The 22,637-nt window shown below is 33.9% G+C and overlaps 1 protein-coding gene across 3 annotated transcripts; it reads right to left on the bottom strand.

Moving 5' to 3' along the window:
* Nucleotides 1-936: 936 nt before the first annotated feature.
* LOC143255748 (uncharacterized) lies at nt 937-20,672 on the bottom strand. Of its 3 annotated transcripts, none has more exons than XM_076511922.1 (2): nt 20,538-20,672; nt 937-4,399 (listed from the first exon to the last, which is right to left on the bottom strand). In XM_076511922.1, the coding sequence occupies exon 2, from the start codon at nt 4,187-4,189 to the stop codon at nt 1,214-1,216; it is 2,976 nt and encodes a 991-aa protein (XP_076368037.1). In that variant the 5' UTR covers nt 4,190-4,399; nt 20,538-20,672; the 3' UTR covers nt 937-1,213. The 3 variants fall into 3 exon arrangements, with proteins under 3 accessions (XP_076368037.1, XP_076368034.1, XP_076368036.1); XM_076511919.1 differs by lacking the exon at nt 20,538-20,672 and adding an exon at nt 20,108-20,486; XM_076511921.1 differs by lacking the exon at nt 20,538-20,672 and adding an exon at nt 10,127-10,409.
* Between the last annotated feature and the right edge of the window lie 1,965 nt (nt 20,673-22,637).

The raw sequence follows: 22,637 nt of genomic DNA, 5'->3' as shown, positions 1-22,637 counted from the left end.
TTCATTAAATATTGTTAAGCTTCAGACCCATATTAAGAAAATATAAATGCGACTTGATGCAAAAAAAAAAAGGAACATACCTATGTTTGTAACTAAAAGGATTAAAGAGTGTAAACAGCTTTACCCACAATTGTGTAGACATATTTAATGACTCACAAAAACAGTAAAAATAACACAATGTACCACAAAACTACCATTGCTCACGTATAGCCAGCTACTCACGAACTCTTCGTGTGTTATAATCAACGTATTGTTTGCCTGCCCTTTTATAGTGGACCAAGAATCGTTCAAGCGTGGAGCATCTGAAATAGCTAGAAGCCAAATTGCCAAAAGAAAATACTTTCCTGAAATATATGGTAGTTTGTCTTGTTATATAATACTCACTATTCAACATTTAATACCACTGTCAAAAGTTGTAGAAAAGTTACATAATTTTATTAATAAAAAAATCGCTATGTTACAGAGAATAAGATATTTTTATTCCAATATAGAAACTACTGTTCCAACGGTGCAATGCTGTTTGAAAACAATTAAATAAAACCACAGTAAAATTCAATAAACGAAATAACATCAAACTGTTCTCAAAACAACCTTTCGTTATAGGTCGTCGACGTTGCTGTTTATGTCTTGCTGCATGACTAACTAGTACAACAAACTAGTAAGTACGCTTTGAATTAAGCTTGTATGTTGGGAAGAGAGATGACTTTTTTGCCAAGCGTTTGAACGAATCAGTCTTAATATTTCAAAAATGTCGGTTAACAAAAGACTCTTCTTTCTATACAAATTATTATATATATCCGAAAATATTTGTATCCGCATATAGAAAATTTAATCACAGAACTCAAATTCATCACCCAACGTTTTGACTCAAGTTGTGTTATTTTCTACATCGTATGCGGATTATGTAACGTCGCAGTTGTCCTATTTAAGGTAGTCTTAATCACATATTTCCAGTTACCTTTCATATCAAAGCTATCATCAAGAACCGCAACAGTGATGAGTTAATTTACCACCACAAGCTATCATTTCGCACCTGTTTTAATTAATATGTCCACAGCAACAAGCTGCATGTGTTCAAAGTAGCAAAAATGTAAATATTCACGTAGAACAAGTCACATAAGAATACCCATGTCACTTTAAAAGTGCTCCTATCACCAGGGAATCATACCAATACACTTATTTACAATAAACTCCACTAAATCCATACATTACGTCACGATTCACGTGATGGTCTTACTCTTACCTTCCACTTAAACCAACTAAATTTAGCGTCTTTTGGCATAGAATGTCTCCGTTGCAGGTCGCTTCGGCTCTTACTCTCGCTTCCATGTTTACTTTTACGAAATTTACCTAAAGTTGCCAGTGGAGCAAGAGTGTCTGGTTCTTCCGAAATTACTTCAGACGTATCACCAACATGGTGTCTGTACTTGTTAACTCCACGCTTTTGGTACTTGCCTGGTTTGGAAGACAACACAGACCGGCTACGAACAACTCGAGCCACTGAACTGCATTGTTCATTTTGATCTGCGTGTTTTTCATAATGGCTAATTCCCGGAATATACATGACCAGTGGCTTACGCCGCCTTGTTGAGTCACTGTCCGAACTGGACACCCCAGAGGCAGCTGATGACCCTGTTAAATATCCATAGTGACGATTTTTCCGTTCTCTGCTGTTTCCACTAATAGCTGTGCTGTTACTTCGTCGCACTGGAGCTTTCTGTTGAGATTGAGAAGCAGAAGAAAAACCTCTTCTGACGTCAGAAGAGTCACTCTGCACATAATGATCTGAATGAGTACCCCTGCCTTTGGTATCATTAACATAGAATTGGTCATTCCGAAATTCGGAAAAGCTTTCTTCCACACCTTGTTTTTTCATCAGTAGATGAACCTTTTCATTTTGCTTTTCTTTTTCCTTTAGTTGTTGTTTGTTCAGAGTAAAAACACGTCTATTCACATCATCTTTTTTCTCAACTCGAGCCACAGAGCTGTTGGTATCGTTTTCAACACAACTTGATTGATATGAAACATCGCTTTGCGCCATCTCTCGACGATAGTCTTCTTCTGCCATCTTAGGACACAATCCTCCACCCACGGGAACACTATTTATCTGTCTATCATTCTGGTATGGCACGTTTTCATAGCTAATTTCTTGTTTCTGGGGATTAAGCTCGCGAATTACCGATGAAGAAATAGCTCTATTCTTATGATAACGATTGGTAGCTTCACTTGACAAATCAGCCTCCTTGCTGTAACTGATATCAAAATAGCTACCCCTATAATTTTTCTCACTCAATTTGCGGTCTACGTTGTACCATTTTTTCTTATCATTCTTTTCCCAAACATGCGTCTTTCCTAGGAGGGTCTTGTGCTTATTATGATTGTCTAAACTTGTGTTTAGTTTCAGACCTAATGAATCGTTTTTAGTTTTTAATTCATTCAGGGACCCTTCATACGGGAGGGTAGAATAGTGGTGCAGTTTGTTAGATGGCATATCAAAGAGAGAGCTTTCTGATCTAAATTTCTCACCCAGTGTGTTATTCTTTTCTTTTGCCTTCTTGTCCTTTTGCTTATTTACTCGACTGTAGATAGCTTCACTATTTGCACAATTCATGAAGCCCGTCTCCATATCACATTTATTGTGATTATTACTATTGTGATAATCTAACATAGGAACATTACTGTAAGCTGAAACGAATCCATCTTTTGAACGGATTATTCTTGATTGATCTTCATTTTCACATGTAACAGAGGAATCTCTTAATATGGACGCCTTACTACACTGAACACCTTTTTCTTCTGTGAGTTTATACGCGTGTTGTGAGAACTGCTGTTCTACAAGCTTATCCAAAGGCCAGTCTCTGTCATCTTGCCTTTGGTAAATATTATCTGAAGACACACCTTTGGCTGTTGTGTTATACAAACTGTTATCATGATCTGTAAGTAGATCATCACAAGACTTGACTCGTCGGTTATTAGAAGTATGTTTATCATCATAACTTTCTTCCCATCTATGCTCTTTCAGAACGTGATCACTCTCGTCAAATGTCTGAAAGCGTTTGTCATTCTGGGAGAGAGAATTCGTCATAAATGTGTTATTATTTGGCACTGTTCTATCGCTGTTTTTCCACGTATCGGAATTCAAGCTAGATAAAGATGGGCCTCTCAGGATCTCAGCGCTTCTAGCTGCTCTCATAATATTGATTTTGTTTTCAACAGGTTGAATATCAATAGAAGAATCGTTTTCATCGAAAGATCTCCAAGACGATGATGAATTTTTTCTCAAACGACCAAAAGGCCTTTCTTGGAGATCATTATTCATTATACGATCATCAATCATAAAAGGGCCTTTCGGATTAGTCGAGACCACTTCACTTGGAACACAATGTTCTCTGTAGTTACGAACTGTGTTTTCTTGGTTTTTCGAATTAACTAAATTTTTATTATCCTTCTTTTTTAAATGTGTCATTCCAAATATCACTTTGACGCCATTGAAGATTTTGTTTTTCTTGGGTTTATTTTCTCGAATACTTTTAGTATTAACTTCTAAATGATCTGCTGGGGTTTTAAATGACTCTACAGACACACTATTATTTTTTGTCTTTGAATCTTTTATTGCTTCAGGATGATCATTTGTATTTTCATGCCGATAAAATGCTTCCTTGTTAAATATTTTTACAATATTTCTAACATGATCATTTTTCACTCGTGGGGCCTCAGGTGAAACTTTAGTGGAGAAGCTATCATCCCTCTTAGCTTTACTGTCACGTCCCAAACTGAAACTTTTACCTGTCAATATTTTTTCACCTGTTTCATCTGTGATATCGTTAGTTCTGATAACAGACGTTAGATTGTTCTTGTCAAAGCCATTACGTTTATTGTTCGAGTTAGACGTAGAGTAATCGTACTCCTTTTTGACCTGTTCCATATTTGGCTCATGATGATGGCGATTTTTATACACTTTAAACCAGAATCTCTTTTCAGGACTAATTTCATTGGAAACGTGGTTGCCGTTTGATTTGCTTCCATTTATGTAGGTTTCAGTCCTACGAGGGTACTTTTTAACCCTAACAGCTTTATTAAAACTCACTTTTTTCGCTGACGCTCGGGAATCACTGCTCGCGTCCGAATCGGAACGTGTCGAATCTGAACGATGAACTTTTGAATTAATAGCAAGTAAACTACCAGGCATTTTTTTTTTTACTCCTCAGTGCTTTGCGATACTCGCAATAAATATTAAACCAAAGAAAATGTAGCAAAGTTCACAGTAATTCAGAGTTCACAACAGTTCTCTTTTAATAACTTATCTTCTCATCTCTATAACGAAGATAATTCGTAGGCCTAGTTTCATTCCGGTGAAAGGTGGATCATCTGTCACGGATTCGATGTGACGTGGAAAGTTCTGTAAAAAATAAAAAATTAATCATTATTTCGAAAAAATCACTAATAATATTAGGAATGTGTTAACTTAAAATGTGAAATAGATCTCTGGCATTAAGATTACATATTACTAAAAGCTAAAATTCAGAGAAAGTATTAGCATGTTTTCGACTTTATAATAATTTCACATGGCAACATTAAATTTAAGCTCTTTGCCGTTATTTTTTTAAAATTAAGCACAACGTTACATAATAAGCTATCTGTGCTATGCCAATCCTGGGTATCGAAACCCGGTTTCAAGCGTTGTAAGTCCCGTAGACATAGCACTGTCCCACTGAGGGGAGGCTGTTTATTACAATTCTACATATTAAACTACGAATAGATAAAAAGACATGCTATGCTTCTGTTTTTGTTTAATAACAACGAATATCTTAAGTTTAATGCCTTTTTGCTTAAGTACAAATCTACATAATGGGTTACTCATCACAGGTATTACAATCCGATTTTTAGAGTTGCGAGTCCCCAAACTTACCACTGAGCCATCGAAGGGTTAGGTTTAACATGTACAATAATAATAATAGTTAATATTAAAATTAAGCCAATTTTCGCTTTGTTTTCGGTCTTAGAAAGACGGGCCGAGTGTTAAATAGCGGTTAGGTGCCCAAACTGTTAATCCTAGATTTCGTGGTTTACGGTCTATAGCCACATAAATGCAATCTGTATTTTAAGATCGTGGATTTACTATAAGAATAGTAGTCAAATTCCACTATTCTGTCAAACAGAAGTAGCACAAAACGTGGCAGTGAGTGATATTGACTGGTTGCCTTCTCTATTCTTTCAGTCAAAATTAGAAACAACTATGCGCCAAAAATCCTTTTGAGTAGCTTTGTTAAAATATCAAAGAACTAAACCCAAACTCTCTTGAAAACAACTTCATATGAACCTAAAGATATCCTTATGAACACCTGCCTGTCAAGCAGAGTTAGATTTTTTTCGGATATTCGCTACACAAAGATTTTCTACGTTAGCTGTCCCTATTTTTAAATTGGTTGATTTAGAAGGAAAGTAGCAAGTCGAAAGCATCCATTGCTAACTCTTGGGTCACTATAATAGAATAGTAAGATTTTACTGTCACTCTTATAACATACACACAGCCTTACAGAGTAGAACGCGATTTTTTATTTTTTTTTTTCGATAAAGAAATGAATCATGTATTCTTGTAAATCACAGTCTGGCACGCTAACCACTAGATCACGTCCAGCAGTCAAATTAACAGCCAGTATGAAATGTACTCGTGTGTGTTGGCAAATATAATATTTTTTGGATTCGAATTGTTATGAAGTAAAAATATCCAAAAATAAAGATATAATAATAAACGTTACAGTAAAGCAATATTGGAGAATCATATTATTACCACTTCCGGTCATGCTCAATCTTACAGTCGTGCATTTCGACAGTAGCTCTGCAGTGTAGTTTCCAAGGCTGTGACATCAAAAACATAACATTGCTACTAGCTATTTTTCTGGATAGGTCAGTTTGTTTACGAAGACGATGGTTTTTCAAGCGCCAGTTTCAACTGTCTTATCGCATATAAATATGTAGGCACTGCATCTCAGTACGGAATAGTATGAATACCCGTATCATTCTTTACTTGCTTGAGATATGTGACAGGTGAACTGGTATGTCATAGAGGCAACTTATATAAACATTTCTTGTGCCGCTTTTCCAACCGGAGATAATCCTCGATTAATTTGCGTACTGTTGTCTGGGCCGGGTTTTGCTACTTACTGTATTTCTTGTTCGTGGGTTCTCACGTATCACAAGACTCCACACTTTACTCACCGCGGTTGAGATACTTGTAGATCTCTTTCTGCATAGTCTTGGTACTCCAATTTTACCCTTTAAGTGTCAATATGTAAAAGGGATATCTCCATTTTGGAAATTAAATTCTAAATTGAGCATATCTTTGTGACTTGAATATATGAATATTTTTCATGAGAAAGGAATGTTACGCACTTTTCATAAAAATAACCAATTGGGTGACATCACACAACCTATGAAAGGCAAATAATGTTAAAAGAGGTGGGGGAACTTTTATAGTCATGTTACTTACTGATTTGCATGTTCAACGTCGTTTTAATATCACGTACCCAACCCTTTATAATATGTGAAGGATCAGAAGATGCATTATATACGTCTTGTAAGCTGTAACACATTGTTACATACAATATCTGATGTATTAAATAAAATCTTGTGCTTTTACAATTGAAAGTTAAATAGTTGACAAATACGATTGCTGTTATAAGAATATTAATTTTTAATTTCTCAAGATGTATTTTACTCAGGGCTTTATTGTAAATTCTACAGTGCAGTTCATAAATACTTTGATAACGTATCTTGTATTTGAACTTATGTGGGATTATTTAACCAAAATATTTCAAATTACAGTAATACCTAATATAAACATATCGACGAAAATTACTACAATTTATTGTTTGCTGTCCAACTAAACCTTTGTTTTCACGATTAAATGTTTACCGCGTGCCATAATATAGACACATTTTCATGTACAAGAGTAAATTTATGGATCTATCAACTCGTAAACCAGTTTAAAATAATCTTATATTGTGTAGCTAAACTAGTTTAGCCCTCCCTGGAAAGATTAACTTGTTTCTCAAGAATACGAAACTAATTAATCTAAGACATTAGATCACTGATAAACTCCCAGGAGTTTGTCCTACTTCACTCTAACGATAACATTGTTAAATTGTTCCAATCTATTGTCTTCTCTTTAAAAAAATTCAGAGTGAAATAATAAAAAGAAAGGAGCATTTGAATTCAAAACATTAAACTACCGAGAAGCGTTAAAAAAATGGGAACAATCTCAAATACGCTGTTCTAACTTATTCAACGTTAAAATATTAGTTTTTAATACAATACCTACCACAGTATAGCGTAACATTTTCCGAAATACAAAAACAAACTACAATCATTCAGCTTGCTCTTTAGAAGGTAAACTAACAGTTTGCCTAGTATTCGTAGGGTCAGGTCCTCCTCAGTAGTTACTAATAATCTCTTATCAAAATGAACTAAAAATTAAAATACCAAATAGCGTTATGCCGGTCTAAATGCAAAGTCGTTAATGATTAGAATGCATTCAGGCTAGAACTGGGTGCCCTCCTTGTTATCGATATTTTAAGCTGTTGTACAGTATTGAGTCATAAAGTGTATGTGTGTGTCCTTGTCGAACATAACCATTCCCCAACCCCCAACCCCCTTGTAAATAAAGTTGCATACTGTCTTTATACTGTAAGCTCATATGTCTGATTTTAGAAGGCTACCATTCCTAAAACAGTAACTTTCAACGGAATCATAATTCTTGTTTATATATTATAATATTGTACTATAATCATGTTGCAAAAAGAAAATTATACTTTACACGTAGGTTTATTATCAGAGGAAACAATGTTTTGTAACGTGTACACTAAACTCATTTTCACAGCTCCTAGAAAACCAGAACATACTGGTTGAGAGTGAGAAAATAAAACAAAGTAGCTAAAAAGTTTAAATCAAACGCCTACTTTCATATTATATAAGCTTAAATAATATTCCAACAATATGCTTTTTCTAACTCTGATTAGATTTCTTAGAAAGCTGTCGAATGAAGCAATTCTGTTGACTTTAACTATGTATTTTAATCTAGAATTGAGTAACATATCAACAGGTGGGTTTACAAAGGAACACGTTGAACAGACGACTTCACCTTCACGATACGCCTACGCCATTTTGTAAATCAGGCATAGGCCCTTGCATGCACGTAACCACACCAGTTTGGCTGCACTGAATCCCCCCTTCCGCCCACATATATCCTAAATTAAACAGCTATGGTTCACAAACATTTGATAATAGCCAATATTTATACAAAAAAAAAAAGTATGACAGTTTTGAAATATAACTTAAACAATATTTTCCTATTTTGGATACGAGTTACATTTTATAAGACCAAACATCAAAGGAAGATCATCTTAACTCACCTGTTGTTAGAAGCTTCTATTAGTTTTAGATATTAACCATAAAAGAACACAGTTAGTACCAACTGGACAATTAGGTTAAAAAATGGCTTAGGTACACACGCATTTGCACTATCATCTGAAGCTAAGGTTTACTAAAAACCAGCTCCCTTAAACCGATTCTTGTTCAGAAACCCGGGGGAATGATATATCAACGTTGTTGGAGTTTTAAAAAAATGGTGGTATCCGCTACACCCTTTCTGTGACCAATCAGTAGCGAAGAAAGGTAACACAGTCGGTAAGAATCACATATCTGAACCGATAGTGGTTCATAGACTATTTCATTTCTACTTTAGACTTTAATACATTTATTTAAGGGTAACTAACTGCCTTCCCACGACTGGCTGCAGATAGTGAAACGCAGTAAGAGTTGAGACGTTGTGAGCATAAACATTCAACTCTGCACCCTCAATTTTCCATGACTGCTGAGTGGTGTCTCATCTGCTTTTTGGTTTTTGTCAGATAGGTGGAATATCCCCATCGCTTTTGGGTACTGTTACTACAGGCAATCTCTGTCATGACCTTTGGATTACGATTGGAAGGCGTGGTGAATTTTTATATTCAAAAAGTTTTGATTTCTTCAAGTTCATTATTGTTTAATCATGCTGATTTTGATCGCTAAGTGACAATTAACGTGAATAATAATTTCGAAGCTGTCCTTTATTTTACTTTTAAGTTGAAACAAGACAATTTGGTACATTTTATAAAATTCTTTGCTATGAATTAAAATGTTAGAGTTCAAGCAGAAATTCTTATAAATTTATTTAAACTGTTTCTTCCCTTCTGCTTATAGTTGTTACTGCTGATCTGCAGTGAAGAGGGAAGAAAGGGAGAAGCTTGGCTAATCCTTTACCATATGCTCATTAGTTAACACCCATATGAATAAACTAAATACTGCCTGAACACACCATTGATACACATAGCTGAAAGGGCTAAAGATATATAGTGTTTTAGATTATAACTTTGAAGCACCATTGTAATAAGACTTCTAATCATTTTAACAATCCAGTTTTATCTAACCTGATACTGGTTTTCAACTTTAGTAATACCATTATATTTTGTTGTTCGCCGCTGACAAATAACTCTTATAATGAAGCATGATCAAGCCCTCAAACTTAAGGCGCTTCACGCATCAACAGCTTAGGAGTTGCATACTTCGTAGACTTCCAGAATTTTCGCATAAAGCTACACAAAGAGTTATCTATGCATAGCCGTCCAAGCTATTGAAATGGCTGACTGTAGGGAAGACAGCTTGTTAACAATACCTGTCACCAGCTCTAGCGCTACTTTTACCTGATCGAATAGTGGGGTTTGCAACCCCACTTACAGTGCCTCCTCATTCACAGGGTGCGGAGCGTGTTTTTAAGATAACAGGAAATGATACATGAACATTCAGATTCACAGCACAGCAGGCTTTCGAAGTTTTAAAATAAAAGTTAATTTATTCATGTAAACTACAAAACTTCTAAAGTTTCGAATTAAGGTTTCTTACCAAATCTTCTACTTAGAGTACACAATTAACTTCGTCAGCATTAACCTTTTCTAACTTAAAAAGACTTAAAAAATCTCATATGTACATAATATTTTAATTACACAATGTAGCTTTGGAAGATGTTTTCAACAGATAGATTAACCTTCATCTTCAAGGTCAAGCCTCAATTTAATATAGCTTCGCTCACCTGGTTTAGTGGCAGATACGTTCCACGAAGAATGTAACTTCAGTCACTTACTAAAATGATCTTTGTATCAAAAGTAGTCAATCTTTTGGAAAGTAGATATGATACTTTGTAAATAATAAGTCCATAGCTATGATCGCGACTTATCTAGGTGATATCAGTTTGTAAGAGCTCTTAATTATTCATTTAATTTGAATAAAATTTCTAACTTCACTACCTTGTAATGCGTCAAATATTACCACGCTGACGACAGAGACTAATAGTACAGGTACACACACATCTGTTAACCGAACCTCCTATTCTCTTTGGCTTCAGAAGGAAAATTTAAGGGAACGTCATCCAACATTTTTAATGTTAAAAAAAAAAAAAACGTACGTAAAAACAGTTACGAGATGAACGTCATGAATTTAAATTAGTCATCTGGATGACGCCTTTAAGACGTCATTGCAAAAACCACATAACCATATTTGCAACGTTAACCCTATCTACATAAGTCATTAAGGTTTATAATTTTTCACTGCAGTTAGACCAATCATGAATAGGCTATCGTCGAACAGACATGCAAAAGCAAAGCCAATTCAGTTCAGAGCAAAGAAAACGCAGCCGCATAAAACACAAAGATACATCCAGCGAAAAACTCCAAATTGAAATCTGGGAAAAAAGCCAAATCAAACACACACGCATGCAATGCAAATAAATAAGTTAACAGGTTTCTGGTGATATACAAAACTTAAAGCATCACAACGTAACACAAAATTACAATTTAGTTTCGCACGTAAATTATATCAACAGGCGGATTTCGAATTTGAATATGATAAACTATCGCAAAAAGTAAGGATCCAAACTTTCTCATCACCCCCTCACACACAAACATCCGTACAAAATTTCACCAAATGAATCTATGCACATCGAGTATCTGATATTCACTGCAAACAATGTAAGTACCGAACTACGCCCATTACATATTAATAACTGGTTTGTGTATCCGCAAAAAAATTGAAAAATAAATACAGTATACCCACACTTATATTTTTAATTTCCAATGCACTGTTGTGTTTTTAGCAAAGATGTGGCAATACAGCGATGTGATTTATGTACCTCAACGAAATTTATCAAGCTTTCAAAAACCATTGTAAGTCTTTTGTAACGAAAATAATCAGAATTTCCAGTAAAATTGTGATTTAGTAATGGAAGACGAGTACTGAGTAACGGATGTTGTCTTCACTTCTTTTATAATAAACATTACATGTAAAGTAATAAATTAACAACAAAATAGATAGACGAAAATTAACTTATTTTACTTTTTTGCCAGCTGCTACTTAGTTGATCAAGCTAGTTTAGTTGTTATTCCAAGTCATTTAAAACATTTTTAAATATGGTACTGAGCTTAGGCGACTTGCATTGAAATAGTGATTCACTGTGAAACCACATTAGTTTTTGAATTTCGCGCAAAGTTACACGAGGACGCTAGCCGTCCCCAATTTAGCAATGTAAGACCAGAGGAAAGACAGCTAGTCATCGCTACCCACCGCCAATTCTTGGGCTACTCTTTTACCAACGAATAATGTGGTTGGCCATCACATTATAACGTCTCCAAGGCTGAAAGGGTGAGTACGTTTGGTGTGACAGGGATTCAAATCTTCGATCCTCGAACTACGAGTCGAGTGCCCTAACCACCTGGCCATGCCGGGCCTGAAACCACATTTTAAATAAATATTAATATGTCCTTCATTTTTTTTACACACACGTTTGTGGAGTTATGTATCTTGGAGTAATGACTGTTGACCACTTGTGGATATTAGGAATTCATTACTCCTACAGTCATCCCCTATACCACTGGTGACCAATTTTCCTTTAACAATCCTTTAAGTCCCAAATTGCAATCCGAGTGCTATGTTTATACTTAAACTATAAATACTCGAATCATCTTCCCTTTTGTACCTCAGCATAAAGTGCATCTTCATCCCCATGATTTTTTTTTTTTTTTACCTTTTGATCTGATATCACATTCAGTTACTATTATTTCTTCAAATACGTAGAGGGGTAGAAGAAATAATAGTAAATGTATGTGATATAGCTATGCCTATATGAAACTGCAAGTAGGGCTGGTTTAGGTTACACTTAAAAATGTATTAAGTAATGAAGTATCCAAAACAGAAGTGCCATTAAAAATAGTAATAAATGTATATACGACTATATAAATATTTACTATTTTAATTTATTAAATCACTTCTATTATAGTTCAACTTCCCCTTCCCCACAATATTCCTTATGAAGGTTGGTATTAGAATCACAAAGACAGCTAAAGGATACAAATAATTTAAAAATAAATAAAAATTGCATAATAAAAATGAAACAAAACCTCAACCAACATAAAACCTGATACCTTTTCTCGATTTGATTTAAAATAGTTGACAGAAATCTAAGTTTTCTGTTGTTATTTAGCAAAATGATTGAAGTACCAAAAATTATGCGCAGAATCATGGTTACTGTTGGAATTTTATTAAATCATGTAAAGAATGGCATATAAAAGATATCGTCTTAAACAGTTTAGACTTTTATATAAGCTTTTTAATACCCTCACGTGTTTTATATTTATAAAAAAATTATCAATTACACTACTTCATTTATTGTTGTGTATAATCTACAAACACGACATGAATCATCAACTACTCTAGATAGGTTTAATGCAAGAGACTCCCAAATTCACGAGTTAGCGCTACTTTACTCTGAAAAATGGTGCTACTGTACAATGGGTGTGAATCTATACACTCAGAAATTAACTAAGACTAGTGTGTGCCTATTCTTCAACGAATAACAATAAGAAGGGGACCAATCATGCTCTTTTGTCATTTAAAGTATATTGTATAAAACAATTACAGTAATCTACTGCCACTCCTGTCACCACTTGACGGATTTTCAAAATTCTTTTCACTCAGGTGAAATGAAAAAAACCACAAAAAACGCCAAATAAAACTTCAGTTCTGTCCAGTTATTCAGTCATAATTTCGTAACAACTCTGTCTTCAATATTTAGTTATTTTATGTAAAATCACATTTTACCTGCACTTAAAGGTAAGCTCGACGAATTGACGTGTAATATACTTTCAGACTCGGATTTGGAAACCGAATGTACATAAGAGACATAGTTAATAACCCGCTAAATCTATATTTTCCTAAGCACGACATTTGATTGGCTGATTAATAATTGATTTCATTCCCTAATTGGTTTACGTCGTAACATAAGGATTGCGTTGTTGTCTTCAACTAAATGAGACTGGGTATGAGCCGGAGATTTAGCGCACTTGAACTGCGAATCCAACTATTCATTTGCATCTGTTGCCGCACGCTCGCGCTCCACATTTTATGGTCACGAGTTCTCTATAGCTGTGACGGTGAAATTCTAACTACACACACACACACAAAAAAAAAAAAAATCGGAGTATATCAAAACGTTTCTTACTGGGAGTACAGTCTGAAAATGTATATCTTCATGGTGTAAATTGCATTCAAAATAAACTGTATTTTAACACATCTAAACCTTACAGCATAATTCCAGAATCCTTTAAACGCCTAACAGTTTGTGTTTCACATGTAAGTTCAATCTACATTACCACATCATCTAGAAAAATAAAAATCCTTAATAGCTGCGGGGCTCGAAATTCTTTTAGGCAGGATTAGAGCAAATTAATCTATGATATCTTGAGCGTTGTCAAATACATCATTCGAAAGAGTTCGATCTTCTGACTCTAAAACTGTAATTAGATCTCAAAATCAGTCATAAGATTACGGATCTATCGTCTAGGAGTCTGTTCTATAAAACAAAAATTCAGAGCCGCTATACCGCAGCCACAAAGAGAACAAACAGTGAAAGACTTCATCTACAAAATCCCACCGAGCAGACAAGGGGTAGTTGAAACTACATTTCCGGCTGAAAGCCTATTATGCTATGCCTGCAGGTGTTAAGTAGTAAGTACTTCAAAGGTCTGAGGTGGTTTTTCATTAGATACTGCAGATAGTTAAGCTTCCATCTTTCGACAGGTTTTGAGTTCTAGAATCAATATGAGAATTTAATTGCATAAAATCGAACTTTAAATAAACGGTTTTGCTTCACTAAAAAGCCGTACCAACACTCATATGACAAGTGCTTAAAGTGCTGTAGGGAATAAAGAAATGCAACACAATTTGCGAGACCAGTCCGAAAACTTAGACTTTTACCTCCTGCAAACAGCATTATGGATTTCTAGTCTCAAAGCTGGGATATTCCTCTAGCATTACCGATGTGAACCGCATGTTAAAATATTTTTGCAATTCTTTTTAATATAAATATGCATGTTAAGGAAGTGTTACATAAGTACATTCCAAGTAGGCGTTTTTGTTGTTAAAATAATAAATAGTACTTTAATAGAATATTAACAATAATGCCTTCTTTGTTGGTGGGTGAGAATTCATAGCTCTGACACTAATTTTCACTGTTTCTATTTACAAGCCCTACTAGCAAGAGTAAGCACTCAGATACAATCCGCTCCATTAGGAGTTTAAAATTCACGAGTCAAACGGACGGGATTTTAATAGATTATATATTTACTATAGTATTTCTATCTAGATCAAGACAGGTCCTCAGAGTCAAACTAAGAACATAACTGAACATACTACAGCCGTAAGTACGAGTACAACGGAAAGAATTATCTATTTTTCTACGTTAAGTACAAAGCTATGCAAGTAGCTATCTGTACTATGCTCACCTAAGTATCGAAATCCGAGATTCTATATTATAATATTAGTCTCGCAAATTGTGTTTCCTTTGAAAAAACAAGAGACAAGATCAAATATTCTTGCTTAAAATAAATTAATTGTAGCGGGTTGCGTAACAACATCCCAAATAATATCCGTTTCACAATTCGTGTTAGTACGTGAATTTTGGTTTTCTATAGTTCCATTTTGTAATACTGCGCAATTAGGATGAAGTAATATTATTATTATTACAACAGGGCTTCTTGGCAAACAGTGACGCGTTAAGTTTCCAGTCTAGCCGTAGGCGGTTCCTAGATTTTCACCCGATACGATACAATCTCTATGTGGCCTCAGAAGGCCGTATATCAGACAGCACACCGTTTGAAACTTTCTCCTGTTCTATATATGGAAGTTTATACTATACACTGTTTCCCTAATTAGGTCGTCAATTGAAGTTGTGTTATAGATTTTAAAAAACAAAATAAAACTAATTTAATTTTTGTCAATCATTTCGAATGCTCGCGGCGGTGAAAAATAGGGAGATAATGAGGTGTTCAACCCATTGGTGTTATGCACCCATACAAAATTAGTGTAAACATGACCAGTAGTTCTTTATCCCTTAACACTTGTGTTTTTCGGATATTTGTACAAAACTGCTTCAGGTCTATCTACACTAGCCGTACCTAATACAAAACTGATAGACTGGAGGAATGAAGGCTAGTCAAACAGCATCACGTTCTACCTTTTTATGACGTAATAATAGGAGTTCACTGTCAATCTTATAACGCAGCAACGGCCCCAAATGCAAAGCGTGATTTGATCATCCTATCTTTAGCGGTAACGCTACAAAAAAATCTTTTGAAGCAAGTAATCATCACGCAACCTTAAAGCTAGAGATCCGAAGAGACCATGAGATAATATTGAGGATCACTGCCTAAGTCATGCGCAATAAACACTAGGAAGATCACCCTTATACAACAGATCTCGAACTATTGAAAAACAAATCATTATGAAATTATTTAACTTATAAAACCAGAATCGCGAATTACATTCAAAACCTAATTCAACAAAGTAATACGTTTAACACCATACATAAATTTCCAGTCATAGTATTACACTTAATCCCTTGCACTAGTCAATATTACTAGGGGTATACATCTCGTGATTGCATCTGGATACTGATGCCACGATATGGTAACCATATAGTTTTACCAGCGGTTTGTTACAAAGTTTGACAGTCTTGTCTGTAATTTATTATCTACATTAATAACATTGTCTTATTCAAATACTTCAGACTTTAGTTGTTGTTTTTTTATTATCAGGTTTGATCGATTAAATTGTAGCTCGCAAGAGAAGTAAAAATGTAAAAAGCTAATATCTGTATTTCATTGTTACTTTGCATGTAATGTTTTTCATAAAAGAAGATATGTGGTACTCAATATTCATCATTCTTTAATGAATCGTCAAATTTTAGCAGAAATACTTTCACAAACTGATCTTCTGTTCTGTACAAAAGACTTGTAACGGTTATTGAAAGCTTGCCAAATTTCGTGAAGATAAATTGTCTCGGACGATGTATTGACACTCTCTTCACGATAGTCGTATCGTATCGCCACACCTTTACTTGTTACCATGTTTTGTTTTCTCCCTGAAGTCCAACTAGTGCTTATCTATCTAATATCGAAACCACACTTTGTTTATGTTTTCAAGAGTTATATAAAACATATTTTTGGTTTTTTTGCAAGTTATTGTGTTTTTTAAAATGAATGTTAGAGTGAAAATTACGGATCTCATATGACATTATCTAAACGTAATTAATACAAGTTAGTTTTTCTTTGACATTCTTTCGGGAGCAGCGATCTGTGACGCTCCAAGGTCGTTACTGTGGGAAGTAAATTACAATTATATTGATATAATATTACCTTATTCAGACTTACAAGCACAACGCAACGAACAATTGTTCGAAATGAACTTTCCATCTCCATTACAACACTATTTTTTTTGGTGCTAGTGAAGTAAAACTCGTCAAAATATTGCGCACTAAAATTACTTGCCATGGTGTACAAGTAATAGATACTTTTTTATAATTTAAACATGAAAATTCCTATTTGAGTTATTCCTATACATAAAGGTAATTTTTGCATCACCTTGTTTTCGGCAGTGGGTAATTTATAACGAAGTTCAAATCTCAAACGCAACGCACATTTTCAAAAGATAAAAATAAATACAACACGATTAGTTTATTTAAAGATGCTCTTTATATATATTGTGGCGGATTTACTGTTATACATTTATTTTAATATCGACGTATGTTTTAGTTAAATATGTATTTAAAATTGCATGTAATTTATACAATTAAATTCTCTTCTATTCGCTAAAGTTGTATAGGAGATTCAAGTGTAGAGGTCAACAATGTACACATGTAAATACCAGTATTATTTAGCTTTAATTTCTAGAATCTCGCCTAACGCTAATAAACCAACGCGACGCGCCAAGATACAGTATATATTATTGGTTTGCTACTATTAGCATACTATAAACCTTGGCAGATATAAATAACTAATTAACTTTTATTAATCAGAAGCTTCAGTTATTGACCAGAAGCGTTTATAGATTTTGATCATTAGAAACAGTTTAACTCCAGTGAATTAATACTGGACGTTAGTATTTTTAGAAAGTCATTATATAATTTCAGTAGTGAAAAACTCACGTGTGATCAGCAATGAGTTACCTAGTTCCCCGTTAAGTGAATTTTGCATATAAACTCGAAATTAATTTGTTCATTGTGAACCCTCGATAGGATATAAATGAAGTCCCGGAACAAATGGAAGACAATATTATTGATACGTTTGTATAACGCTTCTATATATAAATCATTATTTGTCATTATATTTGTCAAATCATTATATATATATAAATCACTATAAATTTTATTACTGTTTGTATATTAAACTATTTGTATTAAGAAAACTGTGTATAAATCTTACTGGCAAGTATCATAAATTCAATTCAACTCGACATGTCATTAACTTCTAAATTTAAATTATAATTTAACTCAGTTCCAGGCTATTTGAAATTATAATACGCAACAATAAATTGGAATCTCTTCCGAGATAAATTATAATATGTAACGTAAGAATATAGTGAGATTTATAAGGTTAAGGAATACAGGGGTACAATTTTTAATAATAACAGCATTTAGTAATTCAGTAACTGGCTCCAGTGAAATCGGCTCCCATGGTATCACTAGAACTGGTGTTGATGGTAAAAACAAATTTAAATTTAATTCAGTTTTATTAAAGGTGTATTTAACTAAAAAAAAAACAGTCAATTATTCACATCCCTATACAACTCAAACAAGAAACTGCTATGCCCTTTAAAGGAATTGTCTTGGCTAACACAAACTAGACTGTTGCCAAAAGGAAGACCTTTGCTCTTGACAAAAGACTAATTACGGTATAACAAAGGTTTAATATGCGGAAGCTCACAGTACCAAAAAATATACGAGAATACTGTACAAGTTTTTCTGCCTTTTACTAAACAAAATGTTTATTACTTATTATTATCAACCTAAAAATGAACTTCAGTTAAATAAAATTTGGCAACAATGTTGGTTTGTTTTTGTTGATGCTGCTGTTGTTCTTTGGGGAGGGGTGAATATTTAAACATCTTTTCAACCAATCACTTATTGTTGGAAAACAGATGCAAGTTACAGTTAAATGTAAAATTCAAGTAAAATAGTGTTAAAAGCAAGAAATCAATATGTTTTAACTTTAATTTATCATTGATTTAAACCTAAAGCGGATTTAATTAAATGTAGGGACGTGCCATCCTAACATATTACCAATCATCCTGGTCTATACGACGAGCTATCTTCGCCAACAATGAATATTTTGTATAAAGTATACACTTGCATTTTGATTCGTCACTTTTTTATGATTAGCAACGTTTAAAATATGTAATAAACTTTTGTGTGACTAATTGCACATTTACAAGTTTTAAAAATAACCACAGTAATAATTTAAATGTGTGTGTTTTTTTACTGGTATTAGTGTTAACCAAAACTATTACGATTTTATTTCCCAATTACGAATCCACCTATTCGGTGCCATGCCTATAGGACCCTAAGGACTATCGGTCCTATAACTAGTTTTTTTTTTTAATGGGATGAGGGGTGATGGATTTAATTTTTGTTCTGTAGTAAGTAGCAGGTTGGGAAAAGCAAGTCGAAGAAAAAGACCAGTAAGTCCAGTAGCAAGTTAGTATTCTGTTTCATTTCATAATATATCAAGTTGTCAATAAAACAAATGACATTTCTTACCCTTCTCTAAAATATTTCGATTCTGTGTAGCAATTGCAACAAGATCATTCAGAGTATCTTTTGTAAGTTGCATGTTATCTGATTTGATTTTCTTTTAACGTTACTAGTCCCTTTAATAAGTTAAAATCAGTATTTCGGTCTTCATTCTAGCAGATACTGTGAATATATCTAATAAATGGTTGCACTAGAATTTCTTAATAAATCTCACTGAAATGTGTTCACTTGATACACTACAAAGTATGCAATTCCATACTAGTTAATTACCTTCTTTTCCTTTTTTTTTTTCTTTTTTTTTGCTTCCACATGCAGAAATGCACCTTTATTTATAAAGTCGGAAGAAAGACTAGATTACATACTAACGTGAATCCTAATTACAGCCAATGGATCTTAGGGTCAATGGTATCTAGATATATAGGACAGTTCCCTATATTACACCACCCTTAATTTTGAATTACTAGCTATAATGTAGGCGCCTAACCAACCAACCGTCTCTATCATATTTGTGACATCGCACGGGTTTGAACCAGCTTCGCCAACTCCAAAATTTTGAGCAAGTTAAAAAAGGAAAAAGAGGTAATAAGCGAAAAAGCTTTTATTATAAATTATAATTTATAGCGTCAAAAATTTTCGTTTCCTTAATATCTGTTAACTTAATTTCTGATTTATATTCAAAAGAACATGCTGAAATTCACCCAATTACTAAGCATTTACCACTTATAAAGTTTGATATGCCAATTTTACACACGTAAACATTTAGTGACATTAAAAGCAAATCTTACACAACAACTTTAGTCTTTAGATTTTACTAAGAAAAAAAATCTTCGATAAAAAAAGAAAGAAAAAAGGTTCAGGTGAACATAGAACGACACACAAGTTTTAGTCTATTTTAATATTATAAAAATAAAAACGTACAGACAAATTCTAACTTACCTATTCACTTTCTTATATGTCATATTTGAACAGAAATTAAAGACTCAAGCTTCCCAATGAATGTTTAGATCTAATTTTTCTGAAAAAAAAAAAAATTCTTTGCGCCTATTTTATGTTCAATATTATGAGCTCACCACTCCCCAAGCCACTGATTAGTTATTTTACAGTATCTTATTTACGAAATAAATCGTGTGTGAATGGAAAAGATAGTCCTAATACGCTTGAACTTTGCAATTCCCACTCTCACATGCTATCATCTGGCGTTTCACGAGAGAACATTCAAAAATCAAGCCTACACTCATGCTACTAGCAACAAGTCCTATGTTCGCCAGCCCAGTGACATACTTCCATTTAGGGGCAGGTGGCGCTCTACGTTCATAACCAAATAGGCAACCTGTTATACGTAATCAGACGCGCTGCACGATTTTACCTTTTTTGTACACAACCTGCTCCCGCTCTGTGAAATGGAAAGACGATTGGTCCAAATCTACAAGTTATGGTGTATATCGTCTACATCCCTTCCGCACTAAGCGTCCAATCGGTACCAGCCTAGGTTTTCTTTAACCTGTTAACATTTATATTTTTTATTACAAAAACAAGTCGTCAAAAATATAGTGAAAGCTTGAACCAATTCAATTAAAACACAGATATAAACCATTTGTCATTTATTTTTAATCCAGGAAAAAACCGATTCATTCGAATATTATTACTCAAAATCGTAATTTTCACACTATGTATTATCTCAACTGTAGATAATTAATTAAAAATACTATAAAATAAGTCGAAAATATGGCGTTCTTTTGCGAAGGTAACTTTGTTTTATTTAAACTAAACTACTTGATATACAGGTTCTATAAAGTAAAGCATGCAGGGTTAAAGATGGAAACTCAAGTGAGGTTGAAACAAAGGTAGAGAAAATGTAAATTTGTAAACTATCTAAAACTTTTTGGTTTGTTTTGAATTTCGCGCAAAGCTACACTAGAGCTATATGCGCTAGCCGTCCCTAATTTTGCACTGTAAGACTAGAGGGAAGGCAACTAGTTATCACCACCCACCGCCAACTCTTGTGCTATTCTTTTACCAACGAATAGTGGGATTGACCCTCACATTATAACGTCCCAACGGCTGAAAGAACAAGCATGTTTGGTGTGACGGAAATTCGAATCCGCGACCCTAGGATTACAAGTCGAGTGCCTTAACCACCCAGCCATGCCGGGCCATCTAGAACTTAGGGCATTTGAACTGTACGATCAATACGTATACCGTTATCACTAAATTTGATAATTTGGAACAATGGTGACAAATAACACTCAAATGTGAAAAACTAAAAAAATATCTTAAGATATAGTTTACACGTATATTTTATTTATCTGTTCATTCGTAGTATCAGAAAAAAAAATTCAACAGGCAATACACTGTTTAAGAAAAAAAAAATCGAATTTCCAATCTGAACGTCATCTTATGCATCATGTGGAACAAAGGCCAACTACCTTTCAGATGGAAGTATAAACGTTGTTAATTCTTAACAAAGGTTTTGTCCGGCTCCTTAACACAGTAATATAACTTAATGTCAGTTCTGCAGCACGTTTCGAGCTCTGGATCTTTAGATACGCAGCTTACCACGGCAACCAATAGATCATACCTACGTCTAAAATAACGAAACATCACGAAATAGAAAAAAAAAAAAAAGCATAAGAATTCTTAGCGAATAAGAAACAACCTATTCATACATGCAAACATCACTCTCAATCATCATTTAACCCTAGTGAGAAAACACCACTGGCATTAATTATTTTCCTTAATTTCTAGAAGTAAAAGTGTGAATTTTGTTAATATTCATGTGGATAGGTTCCGAAAGCGTTGACATCAGGCGCAATTTAATAACAAATCAGTAAAGATACTAAAAATGAAGGGGAAAAAACTTTAAGATAAGAAAACTAGTTAACTTCACCCAGATCTACAAAACGACACTAAACTTCATGTCTTTAGATGTCACACACCAGCGAACCTTGAATCCTTGTCATTCTCTTCCCACTACCAGCATATTATCGATGTACTCAACGACACTCTTGGAATGAAACATGTTCCAAAACTAAGACATGAATTTTATTTCTTTCCTATTTATAGAGAAAAAATTGTTAACGTTCAACCTTTCTTCACGTGATGCATCGAGACACTCGGTGTAACATTTTAATAAAAATAATTACTATGCGTCACATTTAGCATACAATACGATTATCTAAGTCCAATTAATTACTTTTTTAACTAATTAGTTTACACCCTACTTTGCTTTTGACACTAATCTTTTGCCACTTCCAGAGAAGTTTTGAGAAGCGCTTATTTATGCATTGATTGCAGGTGCAGAGAACCGATTCTACATCCTTGTTAGAAAATTTGATGAGCTACATGTTCGTAAGTTAGATCTTAATAAACTAACGACCATCTAAGCGTCATTATTAGTTCGTTTTTTATTGTTTTGTTTTACTACACACTAATTAGTATCTTATATATCAGTTGGTAATTTACTGCT

Source organism: Tachypleus tridentatus, chromosome 7 (assembly GCF_004210375.1).
Source record: "Tachypleus tridentatus isolate NWPU-2018 chromosome 7, ASM421037v1, whole genome shotgun sequence".
Taxonomy (NCBI): Eukaryota; Metazoa; Arthropoda; class Merostomata; order Xiphosura; family Limulidae; genus Tachypleus; species Tachypleus tridentatus.
Note: the sequence above shows the minus strand (reverse complement) of the source record. Positions and strands in the feature narration are given on the sequence as shown.